This window comes from Mangifera indica, chromosome 17 (assembly GCF_011075055.1).
Source record: "Mangifera indica cultivar Alphonso chromosome 17, CATAS_Mindica_2.1, whole genome shotgun sequence".
NCBI lineage: Eukaryota > Viridiplantae > Streptophyta > Magnoliopsida > Sapindales > Anacardiaceae > Mangifera > Mangifera indica.
The window spans coordinates 10,223,968-10,244,507 of record NC_058153.1 but is presented as its reverse complement, the minus strand read 5'-3'; the positions used below and the strand labels follow the sequence as shown (position 1 = coordinate 10,244,507).

General features: G+C 33.0%; 1 protein-coding gene across 2 annotated transcripts; it reads right to left on the bottom strand.

Moving 5' to 3' along the window:
- Positions 1–6,450: 6,450 nt before the first annotated feature.
- On the bottom strand, positions 6,451–14,437 carry LOC123200971 (diacylglycerol kinase 7-like). 2 transcript variants are annotated; one of them, XM_044616400.1, is made up of 12 exons: positions 13,981–14,437; positions 12,661–12,783; positions 12,343–12,480; positions 12,168–12,253; positions 11,614–11,701; positions 10,437–10,512; positions 9,771–9,853; positions 8,908–8,978; positions 8,390–8,467; positions 8,083–8,170; positions 7,644–7,760; positions 6,451–7,044 (listed from the first exon to the last, which is right to left on the bottom strand). In XM_044616400.1, the coding sequence occupies exons 1-12, from the start codon at positions 14,314–14,316 to the stop codon at positions 6,886–6,888; spliced, it is 1,443 nt and encodes a 480-aa protein (XP_044472335.1). In that variant the 5' UTR covers positions 14,317–14,437; the 3' UTR covers positions 6,451–6,885. The 2 variants fall into 2 exon arrangements, with proteins under 2 accessions (XP_044472335.1, XP_044472336.1); XM_044616401.1 differs by lacking the exon at positions 13,981–14,437 and adding an exon at positions 12,877–12,894.
- Between the last annotated feature and the right edge of the window lie 6,103 nt (positions 14,438–20,540).

Sequence of the window (20,540 nt, the reverse complement as noted above, 5' to 3'; positions counted from 1 at the left end):
AGCCATGGATGATGCAGTTAACTCTTTGGATAACAGATATGGTGAAACACAACCAGAAAGTATGTCCGAAGGTGACGGTGTTGAAGTTAGGGTAAATGATGAAATAGCAAGGCAGCAAGAACCTTTGCAGGTATATCAGAGAGATGTTATGAGATGGGTGATGTTCGAATAGATAATTTCCAATTGAATAAAGAAGAGTATGGTGGTTATGATGATTGAGATGATGATGAGGTTGATGATGTCGATGATGATGGTAACGGTAGTGATGATGGTGGTGATGATGAATATGATGATGTTGGTGATGATGATGGTGAAAACAGAGGTGATCGCATGTTAGTCTTGCATAGGCATTCGTGTATCAATTTATTTATTATGCATTGAATTTGAAATGACATTGTTTTAAAACAATTGTGATTTATTTGTGTTATTGTAGGTGTTGAATGTGTGCAAGGATGGGAGAATTTCCTATCCACCATTGTTATCACCTATGTATATAAAGAACTGTTACAATGTGTTAGTTATCTTTTATTTTTTATTTTTGTATTATAAACTTGTTAAACATTCAATGGTTATTTGACTTTATTTTAACGTTTAAAAAAATTTTTGGTATTATCTCCCCTATATTATTTTCATTATCCATTGTATATCTTATTCATGTTTACATTGGATCCAAAACACACTCCAATATATATATTCAATCCACCCAAACTTCATTCCATCATATCATAAAATAGTATGATAACATAATAAGCAACAAAATAAATATACATTGATCTTTCACCGTGAAGCAATAAAATAAATATACATCAAACATGAAACAATAATATAATAATAAAACAATGTATATAAACACCATATATCAATCATTGCATTCATAAGAGAAAATCATAAACGCGATCAGCCTGTGCAAATGAACAACGTCATTGACTGTATAGTCAAATAGGAGACCAGTGGCTAAGTACTCTATCATAATAAGTATGAAGACTCCACAATCACCTAAGGTCGTGCCCTAGTGTGGAACATCAGTATATTGTGCAAGCATGAACAACTTCATGTTAAGGTCATCACCCCTAACCTCCCAATAGCTAGTGGCACTAATAATAGATGAGAGGTGTTGATATTGTGTCATCATCTCGATAAACCTATCCGTGGAACTTAAGAAGTTAATTGAAGAGTTGTATATAACTAGGGTCCACGCCTTGAGATCAATTTCACCGCACACCTAATGTTAAAAATCATAATTGATAAGAATGTATACCTATAAAAATGATAAACAAAAGTTAGTATAAAATAATCATAATTAGAAATGTGTTAGCGTTTGTATAATGTTAAACATATGTACTACTTTGTCAACTTTTGCCTATGGGATGTATCTTGTATCTTTTGCCCAATTTGACACTTATTAACTTATCCCTTCAATCGCATCTAGTAACAGTCGAGGCCATTGAAAGTTTTCTTAGTTAGCTACATCTTGATCCTATAAAATAAGTGGTAGCCAACCATCGAAGGATGTATCAACACACATCCAACTAACATCTGGGTACAAATAGCGCAACATAACTAAGTAATTATTCATATGCTGAAAATACAACAAAAACATAGATTATAATTACATTATTAATAATAACGACAATGCATAAATGTAATAAAAGTTGATAACTTAGTCACCTCATCCGATAGCCACTTGTTTTCTACGCAAAGCTCGTCCCACCAATCAAGCTTCTTGCAAGGTTCATACAAATAAGTTAATGTTGTGTCATCACAATTAGCTCTATCATACCACTGCCCAAAATTGGTGTATGTTCATTAGCTTTCTTCTTGTGGTCGACATTGTCTTATAGGGTCAGTAAACACGCTGAGTAGTGACCATTTTTTCTTGATAATCCTACCCCGTAATATCCTTTGGGTACCCAACTGAGGTTGTATTAGTGTTTTCACAAGTCTGCACTTAGTGACCACCTCATATGCATCCTAACATGCAACTGCATCATTATCACGTGGACGTACGTCATCATCTTGCGCCATCTCAATAATGACCTTAATTGACTCATCCTATGTTATCATAAAAAGTTATTATCATTATCATCATTGCATTTTCAATATTAACCATATGTATTTTTTTTTTTGACACTAACCTCATACATTGCATCTCTGTGACCTTTGTTTCAATCGATGTTTGTTACTCTTCAAATTGTCTAAAACTTTGCTCCACTATATCCATGAACTCACGTAGCATTTCCCCAAATCGAACACTTTCAGTAATTAATGTGGGTCTAGTATAGGTGACATTAGAGGATCTTCTAGCAATCTATCGAGGAGACATCGACGATCGATGCTCAAACTTGGGAATTAGTGGGGCAATCCATCTAGACATGACTGGACTATATACAGGTATGCTTTGACATGTTTGGTAAGAAGATTGGATTGCACCACTAGATTGAATAGGTTCTTCTGCGTACCTCATGTATTCTACAACCTCTCTATACCATGCAGATTGCCTCACCTTGACAGATGGAATCAACACAAGAATGACAATATCCTAATAAATGTATCAATTTTTAAGTCATAACAAATTTACTAGCTTTCTATGTTAAATATAAATTAATGTACCTAAGAAGCCCCGAATATGTTGTTAACAAGATCCCCTCCTAACTACTCAAGTGACTTCCATTTCAATATCCAAGAGATCTTATCTTTGAACTTGTAAGCTGCGAAACCCCTAAGTTACTGAGAGTTTCATATATCCATAGTTGCATCGTATAAAAAAAAATTATGAGATAAAGTCCATAATCAAACCAAAAAAGTAAAAGCAATATAACTCTAATTTAACCTAATATTTATTTCTAAGGTTACCTAAAATGCCACTATATGTAGGGCTGGATTCGAACCGAGCCGAGCTCGGCTCGCAGCCAGCTCGGGCTCGGCTTGGCTTTTTGAGGGCCGGCTCGAGTTCGGCTCGAGCCGAATTCGGCTCGGCTCGAGTTCGGCTCGTTTTCAGTTCGGCTCGGTAACGGCTCGGCTCGGCTCGTTTTTTATATCAAAACGACACCGTTTTGTATATATATATGAATCAAAACGACGTCGTTTTGTATAAAAAAATTTTTAAAAAAATATACCGAGCCAACCCGAGCCAGCTCGGGCTCGGCTCAAGCTCGATCGAGCCGAGCTGAGCCCGGCTCGTTTCGGGCTCGAACCGAGCCGAGCCGAGCTCGAGCTCGAGCTGGCTCGGCTCGAATCCAGCCCTAACTATATGTCCCATTAATACATAACTTTGCATTGAATTATCCAGATCATATGCTCAATGCTCATTCATAACTTCTTCATACCTTTTCTCTACCACCCGACTTATTGATTCCTCTGTTAACTTCTAAATCATAGTCCCCTATAGAAATCTATTGAATGTGTCTCAATTATTAACTAACTGCAATATATATTCTAATACCACTTTTCGATTTGTTGCTCCTAATAATCTATAATGTATCAAATACAATACAGCTACTTTGACCGCATCCTCATCAATGTTTCCCCATGAGTTAGATATTAAAGTTTTACTGAGAACATTATGACTTATAGATTTGGCACCTAGGAAGTACTTGTCTCTAAAATTTGATGAATCTGTTGTTATGTATTCAGTTATATCTGCTTCCCTACTAAACATTAATCTAGTTATTATAGCAAATTCAATCGAACTAAATCTACAATTGACCCATTTAATCTAAACCAAAACACCTCTCCCAACTCACCCTTATTCACTTGTTGAAATAGTACACTATGTAATAAGGTCGAACTATATCCGTGTACTTCAAGATTTAAAAAGTGTCCAAAACATGTTTGTCTGAATAATATCTTCTGTTCTGAATTTAGTTTTGCCCTTATATATTTCATTGCATCTTTATGACTGTGAACAGTGTGTGATTTTGCACAATTGCATGACATTGTGCGAATTGTAGGCCATTGTGTGGTTTACGGGACTTTGCACAATTTTTGTAAATTTGCATGATTTTTGACCCAATTTTCATTCAATCGACAGCTACACTTTTAGACATCTATGTCACACTATTAACGACAAAACTACAACTCTAGTTAGCAATAAATACCCTTCATAACATTCAAATACATAAGTCAACAAATTTAGGGTTTGAAGCTAAAAACCCTAACCGCAATGGGACCCACCACAACTAACGCACATTGTCTAATCCGATTTCAATCAATCAAACAACACTCAACAATAAATACCCACAATTGGTTTTTACAACCATTCGATAAAAATAGGCATAAACCAAATCAACAAAATAGCAAATGCTAATTGACCTTTGAAACCGTTGTTGATGTATCGTCCCTTCTTGAAATTTTGCTGCTTGCCAGAAGTGTTGCTACTTGCCCAACACTACTACTCTAAGGATATTCGCTGGTGGTTTGTGGTTTGAGATTTCTAATTTCGACTTTCACTTTTCCCTTTTCGGCTAAACTTATTTTGTTTTTTTAACTTTGTTTTTTAAACTTAGGGGTAAAATAGGTACAAAATGTATTATTTGTTTATAAAAGTTAAACCACTAATATTGATCTAAAAACGTATGCACGACAACTCGTTTGTCTATTTTAATTAATTTCTCCTTAGAAACACACTTTAAAGATTTAAATATAATTCTTTTATTTTTTAAATAAGTTTTGAATGCACAATCTTTATCTTTATCTTCACCATATATTCAGGACCGATTTTTCAATTAATAGGTCATATAAGTATAATTATTTAACTTTAATTTATTATAATAATAATCCTTCGTTTATAAATATAAATAAATTAACATATTAAATAATTAGATCATTTAATATGTTAATTTGTTTATTCTAGGGATGGCAACGGGGAGGGGCGGGGAGGAGATCTCAATCCCCGTCCCTACTATAGGGATAAAAATGATTTCCCATTCCCTCTCCATCCCCACGAGAAAAAATCTTTTCCCCATTCTAAACACAATATAAATATATTAAATAATATAATTAAATAAAATTAAAATTAACTCACTATTTCAAATATCATAAATATAATATATTAGTTACTTTAATATATACAACAAAAACCTAAATAAATTTGAAAAACATAAATAATTTAAAACTATAAAAAATATATTAGTATTTTAAATAAATATATTAATATAAAGGGATGAGGATGGGGATGAGAATGGGGGCGTGGACACATGTATCCCCATCCCCAGCCCATCCCCGATTGCGAGGATTTTTTTCATCCCCATCCCTGTCCTCTTCTCCGTTGCTATCGGAGAATCCTCTCCCCGTTAGGGTCAAAGAGGGTTAGAGCCCCTAAAATCGGACCTAAATTGTCATCCCTAGTTTATACTTGTTAAATCCATGTAAAATTATTAATTATTAATTTGTATTTAAAATAAATAAATAATTATATTTAAAAAAATAAAATTTTCAAATGCTTCTTAAATATAGCGTTTTTAAATAAGTTTTGAGTGCGCTATCTCTATCCTTTTTATATATCAAAGACCCGTTGTTTGTTTCAATTAATAGACAATAGAAGGTTAATTATTTAACTTCAATTCAATGTTTAAATATCAAGTATTTAAGCAATAACTTAAATGCTCAAGTTTTGGTTGTCATTTTATCGAGATTTACCAAAACAAAATTCAATTTATTTATTTTATCTTTATTCCTTTAAACCTGTTTATATTATTTATATATAATATTTATTTATTTAAAGAAAGTGTCTGATTTATTTCCCCCAAGAATACTAAAATAATATTTAATTTATTTTGTTATTATGTGAATCACATTAATTAGATTGTAAGGATTATAAATTATAAAATAATAATAATAATCTCCCTGTAAATAAGCTATAATACTAACATAAAATAAAATAAATAATGAAATATTTGGATTTCAATTACATAATTTTAGAAATTTGATCAAAAGAAAAACTCAGAACAATTCTACTCGGTCTCATAAATGATAAAACAATCAAGCCATCGGTCAAAGGACTAAAAATTATTAGTTTATTATGGCGAAGTAAAAAACAATAAGTAATACAAATTATAAAAAGATAATATTTGAATAATATAATAACATAATTAAATTTTAATAAAAGCTGCCAATCAATATAAATTTATATTGTTATTAATGTGTAACTCATGTTATTAATAATTGCCAATTTTTCCAGACAAAATCAATGAAGAAAGCAGCCAAGTATAATGATATTATTCATGTAAAACAAGTTTTTAAGCTTTGGCCAAATAACAATTTTCATTTTTTATTAACATTAGATTAAAATAAATAAATAAATATATTTTAAAAAATAAGAATAAATATTGTGAATGTTTTTTAAGAAATAAAACTTATACATACTATCTAGACTGTCACATATAATTGAATATTACTTTATCTTTAAGTCAAAATAAATCAACTATATAGTAATACATCATTGTTAATATATAAATTAACACTCATTGATTCATTCATCTACAAAAATGATTCCATTCTGAATCAAATATTCACAATCTAAAAGAATTATGAACCTTATTGGTTAATAATTCAGTTAAAATATGATCACACTCCAACTGTTTCAACATATTCTACAAAATAAAACTACATATACATATAATTCTTACAACTTATTTATACAAACTGATATGACAACATGCTACTAGATGTGATTGTTTATTCTTTTTCTCACATCAAAATCACCAGATCGCATATTGTCATATCAGTTTGTATAAATAAATTAATAAAAAATGTTTGTACAAACAATATTACTTTATTATACGTTCACTGGTTGACAATCAGGCTTTTTACATACATCCTTAACGTACCAAAACTCAGGCAAGCTAGGGATAGGGATCCAAACCTGATCAACTAAATGCTGGATAATTACTTTCCACTGATCACTGGAGATTGAAATGGCACTCTCCTGATTTCCACAAATGTTGAGTGCTCTCTGTTTATCGGCTGTTTCCACGGTTCTCCATCCATTTGCATATATGCATGTTTCCACTCCCCACCCCTAATTTCTAATCTAATGGCTGCGGCCTGAAAGACACCCCATAAATTTAACAGCATGTAAGCATCAACATCTATGCAATAATGTATGACAAAACAAAAAAAAACAGTCAACTGGTTTCTCAGATAAGAATAAGGCTAAAAGTTTGAACTGAAACAAATTCTTCAGACTAAAATATTACAGGATTGAACTTTTGCTCATTTCAAATATCAAACGGATTCTAGAGCTCTATACATCCACTCATAGCCACTTCTTGTTTGCAATTGACTAAATTTTGAAAAAGACAGCTTTGATCACTCTTGTTCTAAAAGAAGAAACAAATCTGCACAAACTGTTTTGCTTTTTCTGCCAATGCATTCTATCTACCAATTAATATGCCATCAGAGCAGCTATTTGTATACATTTCCTGTAACTGAGCTTTTACCTCTTCTGGCTTTCTTATGCCATAGTTAAATTGACAAGTATTTATGATTTAGACAAATACAAAGGTAAAACTTATGGTCGCACGACAGGTGAGTTCAGCCATAAAAAGTAATGAATGTCATCTGAGGGTATAATCCAACTATGTCCAATAATGCTCATGCAGACCAATAGCACAAACAAAATAATTGCATTGGAACTAGAGTACCTGGGCAATGTGTTTAGCAGAGATGAGTTCAACCATAACAAATGATGCATGCCATCCTTGCTTCAAGCCAAAAATTTCTAGAAGACCATCATCAGCATGGGCCTCAACAAATCCTTTCTGAAATTAAATAAAATTACTGAGGTTATGAGTTAACACAGTTTCTCCCAAAGGCAATAGCCTCCCCATTAGCCAAAGGTTGCCCAAAATACCAAATAACAATATTCTTCTCCTCCCTTTCCTCTAATCACCTCTATTTATTCTATCAATATCTTAACTTTCAAATTCAAATATTTTCCTAATCAAATATATTATCTTAAAAAATTAATTAATATTAATATTATAATTATTATTATCTATCAGTTTCTCAAACCAAAAAAAAGAAGTCTCGAGCATGGTGAAGGTTTTAACAGGGAGTTAGTTGAAGTCAAACAATTTTCACCTTCTCCAAATACTCCGGTCTCAAATTACCCCATGGGTTCCTTCCACTTGCGTAGTTGTGAAGATTTAAAGCAACTATTGCCCTGACACTACAAGAAACAAATATAGCATTAACAAACTAAAATTAAAAGCACAGAACATGTGTTTCCGTACTGCTACATGTCTGATATCACACTAAATTCAGCAATATATCTATTAAATTAAAGAATGAAAATACCAAGATGCAATTCCAAAGATGATTGCGAATAAGCATTCATTTTTAGTGACTGCAATCAAAAAGCAAAATCACTCAGATATTTAAACTCTACCTGTTAGGAACTTGAATCTGCTCCCATTCTGAGCAATTGACCTTCTTAACATGTAATCTTAGGATGTTTTTCAGTCCTCTGCAGAATTAATAAATATTAGAATCCAGAAGACTATTGTATCACAAAAGAATTTGCATCAAATTTAATAGTAGCTGATTCAGCAGATAAATATCGCTCAACAGAATTACTATTCCTCCATAATTTAAAAGAAATTATTGTTGACATTTTTGGAAAATTAAATCTCATTAAGAATGCACTGGCTGAAAATTAATTGGTATAGACAGCCGATTCTGCACATATTAGCCAACATGCAACTCAGAACTCATAAAAAAAAGCTTCAGCATATTAGGTACAGCAAAACCAGTGAGGCTACTGTGCCTCTACTGATGAACAAATCATTAACAACAAGAGAAGGAATATAAACTTAAGCATTCTGATAAAAATATGACAGTTCATTGCAAAGTAGACACCAACAAGCTAAAAGCTATCATAAAGACAACCACTCAAGGATATCTGACCTTAAACTTGGATCACTTATGCAGGGTGTGACAAACCAACCCTGAGTGCAAGCATAGCCAGAGTAGATGAGCTGCATAAAAGGACCAAAAACTGTTTTAAGTAACACTCAGAACCATCAAGAGTCAGCAATGCTTCAGCTGTAGGGATAAGTATTGAAAGGAAGAGCTACAGTAAAAGTGCAGAGTAATTAAATTTTCATATTTTGTATATAGCAATTTAAACCAGACAAAAGGAAACAAATCTCAACATCCAAGCACATGCATTGATATCTACAATAGCAAAATCCAATCATTCTTCAGTAACCATCGACAGAATAGCAAGTTTGCATGCAAAGAAAAAAAAATTCGTAAGTTTCTGTATGGTCTGAGCCCACTGATTTCTTGAACATGAAGGAGAGCATCAAGCAATTTAATAAGTAATACAATGATTCTTCTGCCTTTATGACTATTCGTTTGTTTCTGGCTTTTACACCTGATTTTAAGTAAAACAAATTCACTAGAGAACAATTACCCAAAGAGTTAGGCTGTCTACAAGTTATATCTTATGTAATATTACTTTTTTTAAACTATTAAAAACTTGACTGAGCTTCACACCAAAATATTCAAATGTATTAGAAAATTAAGAGCATGATCTAGGAATATTAAATTTTCAGTTATGTAAATTATAAATCAGTTCCCACCCCCATTCCATCACAATATCTTTCAAGGGTTCTAGCCAGACTACACTGACAAATAATTACAAAATGCCAGGAAGCAGAAATAAATAGTTGGTTAAGGAATTTCAAGACTCAAAATTAACATTGGTAATGCACTTCCAAGATAATTTAAGAATTTATAAACCATAATTGAATGTTCAATCAGACCTTGTTTGTAATTGGGCCTTGTGCAAGGTAAGGCTTTTCATTACGTAAATGGTGGAAGTCATAAGCAATTTGAGCATCCATTCCTGAGTAAACAAGCAATAAATGAAAGAACTTATTAAAATGAACCAAATATCCATTAGCAGAAACAAGCAAAGGTTAGTCATTCAAAACATTTGAACCTAAACTAACATCCTTCCTTTCCAAAAGTTTCAAGCATATGACGGGGGAGACCTACATTTCATATAAACTGTCAACCTGTGACAGTTCCTTGGCTTGTAGGCCTCGACATAAGATTGATCTTATTCGAGCTAAGCAAAAGCTGCAATAGCCAACACTAGAAAATTGGGCTGAGCTTCAACAGGTTATTTTAAGCTTTATGGGCGCAAATCAATTTAACAAAAGAAGAGCAATTCTAAAGGGAAATTCAACACTTGAGTATATGTCAACCGACTGGAGTAACTTGCTCCTACTTCAATATCTTTGATTGAAAGAACATGAACTTCAGATGTTAAAATTAGCACCAAACAGACTACAGTAAGAGATTGGTTTGGTGCACAGTATCCTATTTTAGCAAACCCTCTTAAGAAGCTTTGCAATCTAAGACTATTAGCTATATTTATCAACAAAAAATTCAAAAACCCAATATTTTAAATAAATGTTGCATACCTAAACTAAAATAATTATAAAACACCCCTTTGTAGCTAACAACTTTCTCAGGCAAATCGCCCTCAACCTGTAAACCCTGCACACAACAGAAAGTTATATGATCAAGAACCAAGAAATTCTGTATCATAGGTTCACTGCATCAGAGCTCTAAGATAAATACACTCAAAAACAGACTTGCAATCAACAATAGAATGGAAAGCATGAATACCACCAATTTATCTCACTTCCCAAAACTATTTTCCACAAATCTTCTTACACTCTGTGCATGCAGATCTTGCAACCACTTCCCCCGCCTCCTTCTCTTCAAGAACCCACTAGTTTTTCCCAAAAGCAAGAGACAGATAGCCCCATTCTTTTTGAAAGTAGGATATGATATATCATAGAAAAAACATTTACCCAAAATTAATGCAAAATAATTGTTGTAGGCACAGCAACATGATAAAATGTTATTGATTTCACCATGGAAACAGAATGGCACCTCAGTAAACAAATATCAAATGCCAGGGTCAATTGAAGATACTACCAAAGCAAGAGTTTCAAGTTGATTCATATTGAAACTTCCTATCTCTATTAAGAAGAGTTCTCCATCTTTCAATAAACTATACAAGAGTCATGATCATATCATCAATGCTATACAAGAGGTAACAATAAAACAATATGTTATCCCATGATGTGACATAATAACACAAATGCTTTTCTGTGTTTCAATAATCTCACATCAAGTAGCCTCCCAGTCTACATATTTTATAAAGCCAAGAAAAGGAAATTGTAAAATTTACTTTCAAAAAAACTCATTTGTGTATAATCACGATTCAGACAGGCAATGAAAGACCTTAAGGTTATACATATAAGAGACATTAATTCTCGTCAAAGAGAAATCATGGTGCATTACCTATCAGTGTCATAAAATTCATTGGATATCATAAGAGAATTAAAAAGATTAATTTATATGAGGAAGAATTTACTTAGAGCAGATGAACAAATACATAAAGTGCCAACAGAAGTAGCAAATAACCTACACGAACAGCCAAAACTTTGAATGAATGAGAACTTTGCAAGTTGTTATTATTATTATTATTATTTTTGGGTCAACTAAAGCAACCCTTAATCATCAAAAAACAGTGATCCAAAGGTGGCTGATAAAAACACTAAAATTTAGGCTAGCAAGATCATCTACCTCATCAAGAGCACACTCTTCTGTAAGTTCCAGAGAATGTGGTGGATCCACTACTGCTCTTGATGGCATTTGTACTATAATATGCCAACTGCATCATCAAAAACAATAACTATTGAAATATGTACCAACTTACATAGAAGAGCCTCAACCAAGTAACCAATAACATATTCTATAACAAACAGAACTAAGCAAACCATACAATTCTAATATACCTAAAGTAGATATATATATTACAAATTTAATAGTGACATTAGAACATATAAAGAGCATCAGTTATATATAAACATATACAGGATATATGCAATTCTATGATACCTAAAGAGATACATATATTACAAATTTAATAGTGACATAGAACATACCGAGGGCATCACTTATATATAAAAATATTCAGGATATAGCCAATAAACTGAAAAGGCATAGTACAACAACCACTAACATAACCAAAAAATGTCCTTGCAGTTCAGGAATTAAAAACAAACTTTTAGATTTTAGAATAAGGGACCACCTACCTACCTAGATGGTAAATTGAAAGATAACAAGAGAGCACTTACCTATCTAGACGGCAAATCGGACCAGAAGTGGCTCTCTGGAGAGTTCTTTTGACAGCCGATTTCCAGGCAAAAGGAAATGAACCACCCTGTAAAAATTATTCAGAACTACAAATAAAGAAAGCAATACAAAAATATGGTCTACAGATCAAAATCAATACAATAGGAAAATGCTTACCCAACCAAAACTCCTAGCCAGGTCATTGCCTGTGCCAAGTGGAATGATTGCTACAGGAGGAACAGGCTCCCGACCTTGTTTGTTAAGTTCTCCAAGATTCCCTAGGATCCATCCAACTGTACCATCACCTCCTGCAACCTGCAGAATTATCACTGAGTCATGAATTCCATGCTTTAATCCTTCAGAGCAATAAAAAACACCAAAAGATCCAAATATGACGCATGAAATTCCCACTATGTATGTAGAAGAAATGAAATAAAGTTAACCTTGCATAAAATGTAAATGTAAGCTTTCTGAGGAATAGCAGAATTTACATACCACAACTCTTATCTTTTGACGAGTCTCTTTGGCACATGAATCCCCAAGATCAGCTAGCTTCTCTAAGCAACCCAATCCATACTGTACAAATTCATGAGGCTTCACTTCTGAGAGGTCAAAAACCTGCATTACAGATTATTTTCAACTCAATTGACCAACGTTCTTAAATACAAAACAGAAAGAAACTCAATAAAGAAAACATAGAAGAAGTTTAACCAGAAAAAATCCAGACGAGTAATTCTAAGCAGCAAACACTCGATTTACACAATCTCAAGCTAAACCCACCTGCATAATAAAGATTTTAGTCTTCTTTACAGACAAAGGTGTCATTATAAGCAAAGAAATTAAAATGCACAAATTAATTATATTTTATTCCTCAATCACATTCCTAACAGATATCTTTTAGGTATTTGAGTTTTTCCAACTTTTGTTTCACCAAAGCTAGGAAAAAAACCAATTTTATAGAAGATCCATTTGTAGTTCAACAAATAACACCAACAATAGCATCCCAAAATTCTTAAGAATGCCATTTGCCACTAACGTGGAGACAGCGAACCTTTCTATGGCACGTAAATGGCAAAAGTATTCGTTCTTTTTTATTTTCTTTTTGAAAACCCATAAATCCCCTTAGAAATTTCAGAAAATTTGAGCAAGAAATAGCAAAGAGCAAACTCCATAACATATGTATGACTTTCAGTATACTCATTACTTAACAATAAATAAATAACACCTTGACGAGTTCCTTAGTGTAACATCTCACACTCTCAAAATTTACTAATTAACAAAGCAGCCGGCTGCCAGCCGAGTATAATATAAAAAACTTTACTTATTTGCTACTTCCATCCTCCGCTTCAAAATGCCCACAAACACCGAATAAAAATATTTTAAAATAAAAAGAAGACGAACACCCTCAGAGGTCAGATCGTCAAAATTCAAAATCAAATACTCCGATTTAATACATGATCACACCAGAATATCAGATTAAGATAACCAAGAAAAAAAATTTACACACTCTATCAATCATTCACTGTGATAAAATTTTAAAATTAAAATAAGATAAAAATTAAAACCTTCGCCTTATATCCCGACAATCGGACGCTACTGGCCCGTTAATTATCTTTACCGTGCCAACTTTGTTACCAATAATAACATAGTGACTCAATAGAAACAGTTAATCCCAGTAACGGCACGGCAACTTCAAACCATCCAAGTAACAGTACCGGAAATTCAAATTCAGTTACCTGGCAGTCCCTTCCCCAGAAAGCACAACAAACAAAAACAAGACAGCATTTCCTATAACAACAACAACGTTAAGCTTACCTGTTCTTCGCCCATCAACTGTTGTAACCTTTCCTTCAACTCCGGCCCGTGCCGACCACCGCTCTTCGAATTAATAAACACAACAACCGGATCCTCCGGCCGCTCGGCCTCGACGACGTCTTTCCCGCCGACGAATAATTGACTCTCCGTATCGGCGTCTTCTACGCTCTTCCGTTTAATGGCATCACGCATGGCGTGTCGGAGGTACTCCGGTATAGAGAGGCGCCGCTTGAGCTCTTCCTTGTCTATTCGCATCCCCGACAACCCGCAGCCCCCGAAAGAGTTGATAATCGACGATCTCGCCGCCACACGCGTCGCGGACGATGGCGAATTCATCGGAAAAGAGAAGCTTTGGAATAGTCAAATAGTAGTCAGACTACAGAGCACCAAGGGAGAAAATGAACAAGGACCAATTTGTTTCGTATTTCAAGCGGAGACGGAAGTCATTCCATTTTCACCAAATTTTTTTCCACCCAAGATTTGATAAAATACATTGACGCCACCTAAGTTTGGAAAAGCCATTTTCACCCATCTGTCAAAGTCAATCACTGTTTTAATAGTGAAATAGTATTTATATCATATGTAGTATTATATGTATAAATAATTATATATTATCATATAAATATATTATTTTAAATCAAAAATAAAAAAACATTTAATCATATAGTAATATATCGTTGTTTTAAGTATAAAATTATGTATATAGTTTTATTATTATATGATTTTTTAATCTCATCTAAATATTATAAAAGGATGTAATTAATTATCATTTTGTGCGTAAAGTTTAAAATAATAAAATAATACTCTTTCTAAACTAAACTATGATAGGAACATGATTGTGAATAAATCTAATAGTTTTTATTATCGAATTGTATTCATGTCGTATTAATTCAGATGATGTATATGCGGCTCCATTGTCATTTTTGGGTTCCAAGTCATCCTTAAATCTTCATGCAACCTTTGAAGCCAAGAAGAATAAAGTTCCAGCAAATCCCAAGCCAAAGAAAGCATTGCACCTTTAATTTTGGCCCAAAACCACTTTTGGATATAGTCTTATTACATTCACCCAAGGTCCAAATGAATAGCTTGCTCCAATTGATCCAAAAGTGCAACTTTTGAAGTCCATCAATGGTCCAAACGTCCAAGCATCATTTTGAGAAGCCCAAGTGAAGTTACAACCATCCATCACTGCATTTTGAAGCCCAAAAAGGTGTTCAAAACCCAATTGGGAGAGTTGGACGAAATTGGATGAAAGGAGAGCTTTGGTGAAGATAAGAGCCCACTTTTTATGGAATAATAGTAACATTTTGTCCTATTGCATTTATTTAAAGTATGGCATGACTTATTTTGTGTGGTTTAGAGTGAATTAAGGGCTAAGGTGAACTAATTTATTAAAAGGCTATGTACACATATATCTTGCCGCCACTTATTCCTATATAAAGTGGTTATGCTTTGTAAAATGCAGTTTTTTAACTTTGGAATGAAAACTTGAAGGAGTTTTGTTGGCTTTCTTTCTTATTTCCTTTATCCAATCATTCTTGGTGGAAGATTGGTGGTGGAAGGCCCCAAGGTTGGTGGAACTTTCCTTTATGTCTTGGTTACACTTTATGTTTCCTTAGAAATCCAAATTAGAGTGTGTATGTGTGTTAATTTTGATTATGGCAGAGAGTTGTAACATAATTACCATTTCTGCCACTGCATTCTACTTGTAATTTGATTGCCTTAATCTACTCCAATTGTGTACGTCCATAGCTTGAAAGAAAGTTCATTGTGTTGTGATTATGATGAAATGAATTCGATTAGATTTGGAGTTGATTTGGTTGGTTAAACTGCAAAAACAAAAAAACTGCTCATACCACATGAACAATGAAAACAGTTTTTGATTTTTGGTTTCTTGTTGCATGTTTGGTTGAATATGCACCATTTGGTATCAGAGCCTAGGTTGTTTGTGTGATTTGTTGATTGATTTCTACCTCTCGAAGCTACTGTTCACCTCTCGAAATTTACTGTTCACTCCAAAATTACTGTTCACAGAACCTTAATTTACCTTAAACGCAAACCTTCCTTAACCTAAACACTTACCAATACTCACCCCCAACCCTTAAACACTTATAATCATTAACCTTTACCTATTAGCCATTACCAAAAATGTCCCATAAGAGAACTTCATCCTCATCCTTCTCACTTCCTCATCCTTGGGAATTTTCCCGCATGGCATTAGAAGAAGAGGTCAAAGGAGAACTTAAGGCCATTAAGGACCAAATGAATCAAATGATGCAAATGATGAGAGACTTGACCCTCACTCAAAGTCGGGCACCTTTATCACAGCCCCAAACTTCAACACAAAGCCAAATACCCCTTCCTCTACCTCACCCAACCCAACTACATCAACCAAGAAGACATATTAGACCTTCCCCTCCTCCTCCTAGACATCATAGGGAGGAATTGATGCTTCATGATTATTCAAGTGAGGAAGAACAAGAGAGGCCACCTAGGAGAGAAAAGGATGATGATAGGGGTTTAAGGATTGAAATTCTAGAATTCGAAGGGAGTATGAGTCCGGATGATTTTGTTGATTGGTTACATGCTATAGAGAGAGTTTTTGAATATAAGGGCTATTCGGATGAGAAGAAATGTAAACTTGCCATCTTGAAATTCAAGGATTATGCATCCTTGTGGTGGGAAAATCTTAAGAAGCAAAGGGAAAGGGATGGTAAAGAGAGAGTGAGATCTTGGGAGAAACTAAAGAAGCTTATGAAGAGAAGATTCCTTTCGGACAACCATAAACAAGATCTTTACCTCAAGCTACACACCCTTAAACAAGGAAGTGATGGAGTAGAGCATTACATAAGGGGGTTTGAGAAGCTATTAATGAGGAGTGAGCTGCCGGAAGTGAAAGAGTAAACCATTGCAAGATTCATTGGTGGCTTAAACCAAGACATTGCTCATATGGTAGAATTGCAACCATATTGCACTTTTGAAGATGTGTGTAAGTTGGCTATTAAAGTGGAGAAGCAAAAGAAGGCCATGAAGCCCATGGTTTCCAAGTCATTCTCCAAAGGGACATTATCTAACAAAAACATATCTTTTACCAAGGAAACTACCTTCCATAAAGGTTCCCCATCCTACACAAATGTTGTTGATTCTTCTTCCAAGGAGAAAGGCAAGGAACAAATGGTGGAACCAACTAAGGACAAACCTAATATGGTGAAGACCAACCTCTCCAACAAAAAGTGTTTTAAATGTCAAGGTTATGGACACTTCCAAGCTGAATGCCCTAATAGGAGAGTTTTATCCTTGATGGAGATACAAGCAATTGAGGAGTCTCTTCAAGAAGAAGAAGAAAATGAAGTTTCCAGCCATGAAAGTGATGAAGCCAACAAGGAAGAAGAAGAAATTCTACAAGGAGCTGATGAAGGAGAGATGTTAGTGATTAGAAGAGCATTGCATGCCAAGCCTCTTCCTCATGAAGAGCAAAGACTCCACATTTTCCAATCAAGGTGCACCATTGAAGATAAAGTGTGTTTTTTAATTGTAGATAGTGGAAGTTGTGTCAATGTAGCTTCATCTACCTTAGTGGAAAAACTTGGATTACTTACCATACCTCATCCTCAATCATACAAGCTCCAATGGTTGAGCAATGGGACCAGCCTCCAAGTAGCCAAACAAGTGTTTGTTTCCTTCTCCATTGGTAAGCATTATAGTGATGAGATTTTGTGTGATGTGATTCCTATGGATGCTTGTCACTTGTTGTTAGGAAGACCATGACAATTTGATAGGGAAGTGAAGCATGATGGCAAGAAGAACACTTACTCCTTTAAATTCAATGGCAAGACTATCACTTTAACTCCTCTTAGTCCACAACAAGTTCATAGAGCTACTAAGGGAAAAGAAGTCAAGAAAGAGAGCTTGTTTATGAATGGTCAGCAAATGGAGGGTAGCCATCTTAAAGATTTGAGGGCAAATCCTTCTTAACCCGGGAGGATGATGTATATGCAGCTCCATTGTTATTTTTGGGTTCCAAATCCTTAAGTCTCCATGCAACCTTTGAAGCCAAGAAGAATGAAGTTCCAGCAAATTCCAAGCCAAAGAAAGCATTGCACCTTCAATTTTGGCCCAAAACCACTTTTGGATATAGTCTTATTACATCCACCCAAGGTCCAAATGAATAGCTTGCTCCAATTGATCCAAAAGTGCAACTTTTGAAGTCCATCAATGGTCCAAACGTCCAAGCATCATTTTGAGAAGCCCAAGTGAAGTTACAACCATCCATCACTGTATTTTGAAGCCCAAAAAGGTGTTCAAAACCCAATTGGGAGAGTTGGACGAAATTGGATGAAAGGAGAGCTTTGGTGAAAACAAGAGCCCACTTTTTATGGAATAATAGTAACATTTTGTCCTATTGCATTTATTTAAAGTATGACATGACTTATTTTGTGTGGTTTAGAGTGAATTAAGGGCTAGGGTGAACTAATTTATTAAAAGGCTATGTACACATATATCTTGCCGCCACTTATTCCTATATAAAGTGGTTATGTTTTGTAAAATGCAGTTTTTTAACTTTGGAATGAAAACTTGAAGGAGCTTTGTTGGCTCTCTTTCTTATTTCCTTTATCCAATCATTCTTGGTGGAAGATTGGTGGTGGAAGGCCCCAAGGTTGGTGGAACTTTCCTTTATGTCTTGGTTACACTTTATGTTTCCTTAGAAATCCAAATTAGAGTGTGTATGTGTGTTAATTTTGATTATGGCAGAGAGTTGTAACATAATTACCATTTCTGCCACTGCATTCTACTTGTAATTTGATTGCCTTAATCTACTCCAATTGTGTACGTCCATAGCTTGAAAAAAAGTTCATTGTGTTGTGATTATGATGAAATGAATTCGGTTGGATTTGGAGTTGATTTGGTTGGTTAAACTGCAAGAACAAAAAAACTGCTCATACCACATAAACAGTAAAAACAGTTTTTGATTTTTGGTTTCTTGTTGCATGTTTGGTTGAATATGCACCATTTGATTCGAAATCATTTTAACAAATTCTTTAACTCGAAATCATCCAAATTAAACTGTAAAAACTTTAACTATTATTGATAATATCTTTCAATATTTTTATAATTTATCCTTAATAAATTATATTAAAGTAACATTTTTCTAAAATATTTGAATCAATTTGAGTCGTATTGAATTATTTTAATATGAATTTTAATACTATCTAATTTAATTTTGAGTTATGTCAAGTTGACATAAAATAAATATTATGTAAAAAAAAACTTAATATTAACCTTTTTTTTTTTTTTTTGTCATGTTATATTGAAAATTGTTAGTTTTAATCGCGAAGGTGTAAATGTCAATTTATAAAGCTTATTAAGGATAAATGTATATTTTTTCCTACCTTGTTATATTCACTCACAAATATTTTTAAAATATTTTATTAACTTAATAGCCTATAATATGATATTTACACTCTTAATTTATTAAATTATTTTTAATTTTTTGGAGGTATAACTATAATTTTTAAAATTATTGAATAAATATTTAAATTTTAAAATTTTCAAAGCCACCCCCTAAAGTTTTTGATTTTAAAAAATCTTTAAAAATTTTATTAACACTCAATCATTTTCATAAATTACAATGCACTTTTAAACATACGAATATATTTATATTTATATTTTTTATTACTTTTAATTAAAATTAATATAAACTAAAAATAAAATTATTTAATAAAATTGTATAGGTAAAGTGTTATTTAGCTTAGAGCCTTTTTTCTCTTTCCAATGATTTTATAAAAAAATTTAACTGACTTTTAACAAATTTTATGGATAAACAATACTCATATGGCCCATGAATTTAATTTAAAAAAAGCTGGTAAAGTATGAAAAAGGAGGGAGGGCTTCAAAATAAGTTTTTTAAAGCTAGTGGGAGTAATGGTGGCTTTCACAAGTTGTGTCTTTATATTTCTTTAATTATTTTATTATTTCTAGTTAATTTTTTAATTTAATTCTTTTTTAAGTTTATAATATTTAAATAGAAATCTAATGATACACCCGTAAGGGGTTAACTTAAACATTTTCTATTAGTTTATAGTTAAAATTACTATTTTACCCTCTATTCAATAAAATAACCATAATACCCTCTATTCAAAAAGACTATTTTACCCTTTTCAAAAAATAACCAAAATACCCTCCAATTTAAATTACCATATTATTATTATAATAATTAAGTAATTCAATATAAATTATCACTTTACCCTTTACCATATAATGACTAAATCAATTTACTCTTTATCCTTTACCAATGCATGGAAATGTAAAGATATGAAATTCTTGAACCGCAACTAGAAACTAGAATTATATGGAATACATACAATTGAGTAACGTGGAAGTGTAAAAATACGGAATTATGGAAATACGTTGCCCAATGCTCACATTTTCATAGTTATGGATATATAATATGACTATAAAATACACTACCCAAGTATGGAATTACGAAAATACACCGCCAAAAATAAATAAATAAATAAATAAATAAATAAATAAATAAATATATATATATATATATATAT